The following is an 8445-nucleotide window of genomic DNA, read 5'->3' on the forward strand; positions in this document are numbered from 1 at the left end:
CCTCCCCCCGCTCTGCACACGCCTCCCCCAGGCCTTCTCTCCCAGGCAGTATCGGGATGGCTGTGGCTGCCTCTGTCTGTCACTCTCTCTCCCCAGCTCTCTGACTCTCTCTGCCTGTCTTATCTCTCGGTCTGTTTCTCTCTCTTCTCTTATTCAAGCTGCAGAAATCCAGTTTCTTAGAACAGCAGGCAGCCATGTGGTGCTCAGATCCAATTAATAAGGCCTGGGCACAGTTCAGGTTCTGGGAGTGGGCCAGTGAGCCTGGAGAACATGAAGGCATGTAGGCTGGCTGGGCATTTCCCAGGGAAACTGGGCTCTGTTCTCTGGTGTCTTGGGTGTGTGTCCGTGCTGCCCCCAGCCCTGGCATCCTGGGCACTATGGCACTGACCCATTGCTAGCACACTACCAGCAGGCAGGCTCGCCAAGGCTGCCCCGAGGCTGCCGGCCCCGGGAGCCTGCCTCTGGAAGCTTTGGGGTGCTGACAAGATTGGGGAGGGGAGGACTGGCATCTCTCTACAAACAGTATGGAAATGGCCCCTTCTTTCAGGGCGGACAAAGTCAGAGAGATTTAGGACTGACTGTACTTAGGCTGAGGCGGTCAGGGCTTCTCTGTTCTTGTGATTTCTTTTTCCTTTTTTTTGAGACAGGGTCTCTCTCTGTCACCCAGCGGCGCAATCTTGGCTCACTGCAACCTCTGCCTCCCAGACTCAAGTGATCCTCCCACCTCAGCCCCCTGACTAGCTGTGACTACAGGCCCACCATGCCACCATGCCTGGCTAATTTTGTTCATTTTTTGTAAACAGAGTCTCACTATGTTGCTCAGGCTGGTCTTGAACTCCTGGGCTCAAGCAATCCTGCCTCAGCCTCCCAAAGTATTGGAATTATAGGCGTGAGTCACTAAGTCCAGCCTCTTGCAGCCCTTAAGAAAGAATGAAGACCTAGCCAAACTAGGGGTGAGTCCAGAGCTGCCTGAAGGTGGAAGGACATGAGCTGTCCTCCACGATGGAGGGGCACTGTGCAGCTCAGGGGGATCGCTGCAGCACGTTGTCGTGACAGCCGGGGACTGTGGCATTCCCATGGGCAATGTGACACCCCCATCAGGGTGCTGGGGTCTGCCAGGCCCCAGGCAGTCCTCATATGTGCCTTGGCCTGTGACAGGACCTCTGCTGAGAGACCATGCCCTGACATCTGGGCTTCTGCAGCGCTGAGATGCCTGCCTGGGGTTTGGATTCCATGGCCTCTGGTGCATCTGAGGAGCTGAAGGGCCACAGGGGGACCCTGCCTGTCTGTGCTGCCTGCTGTGCCGGGTGCTGGGGAAATAGTCCGCAGTCCCTGCCGTCCGCGAGCTTTCAGGCAGAGGTTTATCAGAGAATTGCCCTGAGCGTGTGTTGTAGTCTGTCTGCTGCTACTTTAACAGAATACCCCGGACTGGATAACGTATAAAGAAAAGGGAGTTTTGGCTCATGATTCACGAGGCTGGGAAATCCACGATTGGGTGGGTGCCTCTGGCGGGGGCCTTTGTGCTGCATGGCGATATTGTGGAAGGTGGGAGGGCAAGAGCACTTGTGGAAAAAAGCATGCTGGGCCGGGCTTGCTTTCTAGAATAACAGCCGCTCTCCCGTAAGGAACCTGCTGCCCTCTCGACCTAGGGCAGCTCCTCTCAATACTGCTGCCGTGGGAATTAAGCTTCCAACACTTGAACTAGGGAAACGCATTCAAACCACAGCAGCATGTGAGCACAGAAGGCCAGTCGGGGGAGGCCGGCCAGTGGCGGTGAGGTGTGCAGGGAGCCATGGAGTGAGTGGGGCCGTGTGGGGGCGCACCTGGAAGTGGGAGCTGTGCCTCCAGAGGCCCCAGGGGAGAGTTAGAGTGACAGGAGTGGGTGTGAGTGGGTCCAGGCTGCGCACAGTGGGGGCGGAGCCTGCAGAGCCTCGCAGTCCCAGGGAAGGGATTGATTTCATCTTTATCACCCGCAATGCCAGGTTGTGAGGATTTGGGGGCTGGAGGAGAGGGGGTGCAGGAGGCAGTGGACTGCAGGACACGGGGGACGAAGGTGGAACTAACGGGATTGGGGTGTGTTTTGGAGGCGAAGCTGGCAGGACTGAGGGGTGGAGTAGGAAAGAACCAGGGGGTCCCTCTCAGCCTTTGCTGTCCCAGGATGCAGGATCGCACACCTCCTCAGCTTCCTCTGCCAGCCCCAATCAGCCCCACGGCTTCCTGCTACCACAGGAAGCACCAGGTGGTCCACTGTGGCCTTGTCTTCTCCTGGGCTTCCCTCTTGCCTTGTGTATCTTCCCTGTGCTTCATTCACCCCTGGAGTTAGGGCAGGCGTTCCTTCTTTCTCCACACAGGCACACTTCGTACAGCTGCACGGGAACTCTCCGCCCCGTCCCAACCCTCCCAACCCTCCACCTCTGACCTTCAGGTAACCTGCCTGCTTGCCAGGGTTCAGGTGTTGCCTTTCTGGCTGCTGGCTCCCACTCTCTTGTGCTGATGAAGCTGGGCTTCTGCACTTTACAGACAAGCTGAGTTTCTCCACTTAAAAGGTGATGGCATTGGGTCTCAGTGAGGCTGAGTGCCGGCCATGGTCATTCAGTAAGTCAGTGGTGGAACAGGAATTTGAAGCCAGCCTGTCTGCCTCCATGCTGCACTGTTAGATTACCTTTATCATGCTATTTGGGAATTAATTTTCATTCTCCTGATAGACCCTAAGCTCCTTGCGGGCAAGACTGTATCTTCATCGTGGTTTCTTCAGCACCCGGCACCACACAGGTGTTTCTGTTGGTAGATGAATGAATGGATAGACAGACAGACTTGGGGATGGAGGAAGAGGTGGGCCCTCAGGGGTCTGCCTTGTGCCTTCGTGTCTGAAGGGCAGAGCTGGCCAGGTGTGAGCTAACTGCTCCCCATGTGTTCTGTCCCCACCCCCACCCTACCTGGCCCACGGCTGTGGCGGATGGCAGATGTTCGCTGAGGAGGAGGCTGAGCTGACCCAGGAGACGTCCCCAGAGAAGCTGCAGCAGTATCGCCAGGTACACCTTCTGCCAGGCCTGCGGGAACAGGGCTGGTGCGAGATCACAGCCCACCTCCTGGCGCTGCCTGAGCATGATGCCCGTGAAAAGGTGCTGCAGACACTGGGCGTCCTCCTGGCCACCTGCCGGGACCACTACCGTCAGGACCCCCAGCTCAGCAGGACACTGGCCAGCCTGCAGGTTGAGTACCAGGCGCTGGCCAGCCTGGAGCTGCAGGACGGTGAGGACGAGGGCTACTTCCGGGAGCTGCTGGGCTCTGTCAACAGCTTGCTGAAGGAGCTGAGATGAGGCCCCACACCAGGACTGGACTGGGACGCCGCTAGTGAGGCTGAGGGGTGCCAGCGTGGGTGGGCTCCCCAGGCAGGAGGACATCTTGGCAGTGCTGGCTTGGCCATTAAATGGAAACCTGAAGGCCATCCTCTGTCTGCTGTGTGTCTGTGTAGACTGGGCACAGCCCTGTGGCCAGGGGGTCAGGTGAGTAGTTGGGTGATGAGCCCTGGTGATGTGCAGGGGTCACCCCAGGGCATCCAGGAACAGGCTCCAGGGCAGGGGCCTGGGCCCAGGAGTTGCAAGTCGCTGCTTCTTACCAAGCAGCAGCTCTGTGACCTTGGTTAGTCGCTTAATTGCTCTGAGTTTGTGTTGTCATCTGTCAGAAGAAGTGCCGTTAAAGGAGAAAAATCACGTGGCATGCGCCGCACTAGTGCTGGCACCCCCCAGCTGTGAGGCAAGTCGGGGAATCATTTCACTGCCCCTCTACCGGTGCCCACATAACAGCTTCGAGGTTGCTGACCTGGCCGGAGCCCGAGGCCTCTCTACGCAGGGGTGCTATGGTGGCCCAGGCAGCTGATGGGCTTGACGGCTACTGAAGTGATGGGTGCTGGAGCAGTGGATGCCGGGGTGGGGTGCTGAGAGGTGCTGGACTCTGGAGGCCAAGGGGCCGGGCCTGACTCTGGGAGAAAGCTGGCAGGCCCACCTGACGGGGCAGAGGTGCCCCACTCCTGTGTCCAAGCAGAAGCAGGGCCAAGCCCAAGGAGGGGGCTCAGAGGTGGGAGCAGCCGTGCCCAGCGAGTCCCGGCCCCCACCCAGGCTTGCGGAGTGCTGGGCTGGAGCTGGCTGCGGGTTGCCATGGCAACCTGGGTTCTGGGCTTTTCAGATTCAGATTCTGGTGTGTGTGTTTCTCAGCTTTTCCCAGTGCGCCAGAGGCTCGCTTCTGCGGGCCTGGGCAGCCCCTCCGGGCTCCAGGTGGTAAAGTCCAGAGGGCCAGTCTGGGGCAGGACTCTCCTCTCCTTGGCTCTAGGCCTCGCTTGTAGAAATCTCAGTTTTACTGAGCTGAGGGCAAACTGAGGCCCAGAAAAACATGGGGTCAGCAGTTGGCCTTCCCTGTAGTCCCTTTGCTTGGCTGCCTGGCTCTTCTCCTCAGCCCTTCTCCTGCTCACCTCTTGCTGCAACACGACACCCAGAAAGCTCAGAGCAGAGCCATGGCCTGCACGGAGCCCCTCCCAGCAGGGCAGGCAGGAGGCAGGAGCCCAGGCTGAGGCCAGAGTAACGGCTTCCCCAGGGCGCTAGGCCTCGCGGCTCGGGCAGAGTGAGGATCAGACTAGCAGTCTGCCAGCCGTTGGGTACCTGCTGCCTTTACAGCCTCGCAGGAGCCTTCAAAGTAGATTTTACAGATGAGGAAATCATGGTTCAGAGAGACCAAGTGATCTGCCTGTGGGGCAGTGGTGGGCTTGCGGAGCTGATGGTGCTGTGGGAGGCTTGAACAGGAGGCTGAGAAGGGGACGATGTTGAGTTGACGGGTAGCGGAGGGAGGACCAGGAGAAGTGTCCGGGCATGTGTGGCCACAACAGGGCAGGCAGGGTTCAGACAGGAGGTGCCAGCACCTGGATGAGCCCAGGGTCAAGGGACGCTATAGAGGTAGTGTCACAGGCTCTGGGGTGCACTTGAGAAAGGGGCAAGGTGAGGTTTGATGGGGAGAGGGGCTGCCTCAGCAGAGGCTAGAAGAGAGGAGGACTTGGGGCTGGGCTGGGGATGAATCTGTTCTGGGTTTTCAGTGTTCAGAGGCGAGCGCCAAGGCTGGGCCGTGGGAACAGTGGACAGGCGAGAGTGTGGGGCCTTGTGGGGAGGCCAGGCCAGGCGCTGGGCTGTGTCAGGACCAGGCTGGCCCTGAGGCCTCTGTGACCACCAGGGTCTGGCCCGGGGTGTGGAAAGGGTCCCCATGGGAGGAATGCCATTAGTAGGGGCCTAACTGCAGGCCCCAGTGTCCCCTCTGCTCCCGAGTGTGCTGCCCTCAGCAACGATTCTGTAAAGCAGAGGGAGCCTTTGGGCCAGGTGCTCTTGAGGGGATTTCTGGGAGCAAGGACCGAGGAAACGGGCACCTGGGGGCTGCAGGGAGGGAGCTGCCTGGGGAGGTGGGACTGCATGTGCTCTGCCCTCATACACTCAGAGCATCGGAATGGGAGTTGGGGCTGCAGTCTCTCTTCTCTTTGGCCTCATCCAGGTTCATTCTGGGCTGTTAAACAGATGTTCCAGGGAGAGGGTGGCGAGGCACCCCAGGGTCTGGGCTTGGGCTGCTTCGGGGTGGGTTCTGGCTCCACCTCCTGATTCACCACTGCCTGTTGTCTGTGGGTCAGAAAGGAACGCCTTCTCTGCCTTCCCTTTGGGTGCCATCCTGGGAACTGTGGTCAAGGAGGGTGACCAGGGCTCGAGGTGAGGCAGGGAATGGCGACGGGGGAGGTGGGACTTCCTCCTGCAGGCTGGAGCCTGCTTTCCTGTCCTCCCTGTCTTGGGATGGGCCGAGGGCTGTGCCGGGCTGACACCCATAGGCTCTGAGTGATTATTGGGTCCCTGCTCCTGGGCTGGGCTGACCCAGGCCCTAGTGTGGGAGGATGGCAGGGAGGGTGGTGGGCCTAGGTCCTCGCCCTATCCCTCAGCAGCTGTGGTGTTCTGAGTTCACCTGTCCGTTCATTCTTTCACACGGTGGCTGTTCAGCAGTTGTGTGTGTCAGGCAGTTGGAGCTGAGAAGGCTGCTGAGCTGGCTGAGGCTAGGGAAGGCCTCCCCGAGCTGGTGATGGCCAGGCTGAGCCCTGCAGGCTACGGGAGTAGCAGTCAGGGATGGGCAGTCTGGAGGGCCAGTCTGGGGCAGGCAGGGTGAGGGCTCCAGCCCTGGGAAGATACAGGAAGATCAGAGAGAGTGGCCATTTGCAGCATCCACAATTTCGGGTCCTCCAGCAGCTTGTGAGCCCTGCCAAGGGCTGTGCCCTCATCCTAGCAGGCGTTCTCTGGGCTGCTGCTCATTCAATGATTTGTTTAACAAATCTGGTTGGGTACTACGAGCCAGGCACTGTTCTAGGGCAGGAAGTGGTAGGACAGGAGGGGAGAGGGCCAGACCATGACAAATGCACATGCTCCAGGGGAGGACCAGGCAGGGAAGACAGAGCCCAGTGGGGAGGGAAGAGGGGCAGGCACTGCTGTTTCCCCTCAGTGGTGGGGAAGGCCTCTGAGGAGGGGCCAGGCACAGGAGCGCAGCAGTGAGCCATGGGGGTGCTTTGCAGACAAGGGGATAGCAGAGGACAGGCCAAAGCACTTCAGGAAAAGCCACGAGAACCAGGCCTGGAGCAGGCAGAGCCCGAGGGAGGAGTTGCAAGGGAGTGCCGCCTGGGGAGGCCGTGGAAGGGACCTGGGTTTTTCCTTAAGGTGGGGCTGTTGAGAGTTGGGTGCAGAGGAGAGACCTGATGTAACCCACCTTTTTTGTTGTTTTTTTTTGTGTGTTTGTTTTTTTTGGAGACAGGGTCTTGTTCTGTCACCCAGGCTAGAATGCAGTGGTGTGACCACGGCTCACTGCAGCCTTGACCTCTTAGGCTCCAGTGACCCTCCCACCTCAGCCTCCAAAGTAGCTGGGACCACAGGTGCATGCTGCCACGCCTGGCTAATTTTTTTTATTTTTTGTAGAGGTCTCCCTATGTTTTCCAGGCATGTCTTGAGCTGACTGCAACCTCCACCTCCTGGGTTCAAGTGATTCTCCTGCCTCAGCCTCCCAAGTAGGTGGAGTTACATGCACCTGCCACCATGCCTGGCTAATTTTTGTATTTTTAGTAGAGATGGGGTTTCACCATGTTGGCCAGGCTGGTCTCGAACTCCTGACCTTGTGATCTGCCTGCCTCGGCGTCCCAAAGTGCTGAGATTACAGGCATGAGCTACCGCGCCCGGCCTGACAATGCTATTTCAAGAAAAGTATCCTACAGGCCAATATCCCTTGTAGTCAACAAGATTAGGGAGGTAATGGCGACAGGAGATCCTGTAGGCTGTGGTAAAGACTTTAGATTTTTCTGAAGTCTCTACAAAAATCCTCAACAAAATATTGGCAAATTAAACTCAAACAAAATATTGGCAAATTAAACTCAACAATATATAAAAGGATAATGTAGCCAAATGGAGTTTACCCTGGGAATGCAAGGCTAGTTCAGTCAGTTCACTGTATTAACAAACTAAAGAAGAAAAGGCCACACCATCATCTCAACAGATGTAGACAAATATTAAGTACCCATAATAAAAACTGTCAGCAAATTGGAACAGAAGGGAATTTCCTTAACCTCATGAACAGAAACCACATAGAAGCCTACATCTGACATCAAACTGAAGGATGAAAGGTTGAATTCCTTCCCCCTCAGATTGTAAAACAGGCAAGAATGCCCACTCTCCTGACTCCTTTTCAACATTGTACTAAAAGTTCTGGGCACTGCCTTAAGGCAAGAAAATGAAACAGCATACACATTGGAAACGAAGAAATAAAACTGTCCCTATTCACAGATGACGTGATTGTCAATGTAGAAAATCCCATGGCATCTGTAAAAACAATTTCACAGAACTAGCTATGACTTTAGCAGGGTCATAGGATACAAGGTCAGTGTATAAAAATCAACTGAAAAGTGAAATATGTGCAGGATTTTATGCTGAAAATTATGAAATACTGATGAAGTAAATCACAGAAGATCTAAGTAAGTGGACGGATCTACTAAGTTCATTAATGGGTTGGAAGACTCAACGTTGTTGATGTTGGTCCTCACTAAATTGATCTCTAGATTCAGTGGAATCCCAGCAGGAATTGTTTAGGTATCAGGAGTCTTATTTGAAAACTTACATGGAAATGCAAAGGAACAAGAATAAGAATAGCTAAAACGATTTTGAAAAACAAGAACCAAGTTGGAGGACTAGCACTTGCTGATTTTAAGATATAAACCTGTAATAACACAGTGTGGCACTGGCCAGACCCACACAGATACGGTTAATTGATTTCTGACAAACATGCAAACGCAGTTCAGTGGAGAAAAGATTGTCTTTTCAATAAAGGGTACTGCTGTCATTGGACAGCTTTTTTTTTTTTTTTTTTTTTTTTTTTTTTTTTTTTTTTTTTTTT

General features: G+C 55.7%; 1 protein-coding gene across 1 annotated transcript in view; it reads left to right on the forward strand.

Annotated features, from left to right (window-relative positions):
* Positions 1-3453, forward strand: part of SIL1 (SIL1 nucleotide exchange factor) — a 237537-nt gene extending 234084 nt beyond the window's left edge. The window contains exon 10 of the mRNA XM_023195311.2: positions 2964-3453. Coding sequence (XP_023051079.1) covers positions 2964-3320 — 357 coding nt within the window. The 3' untranslated portion in view covers positions 3321-3453. The remainder of the gene's footprint in view (positions 1-2963) is intronic.
* The last annotated feature ends 4992 nt before the right edge of the window (positions 3454-8445 follow it).

The sequence above is a fragment of the Piliocolobus tephrosceles genome, chromosome 4 (genome assembly GCF_002776525.5).
Source record: "Piliocolobus tephrosceles isolate RC106 chromosome 4, ASM277652v3, whole genome shotgun sequence".
Classification (NCBI taxonomy): Eukaryota; Metazoa; Chordata; class Mammalia; order Primates; family Cercopithecidae; genus Piliocolobus; species Piliocolobus tephrosceles.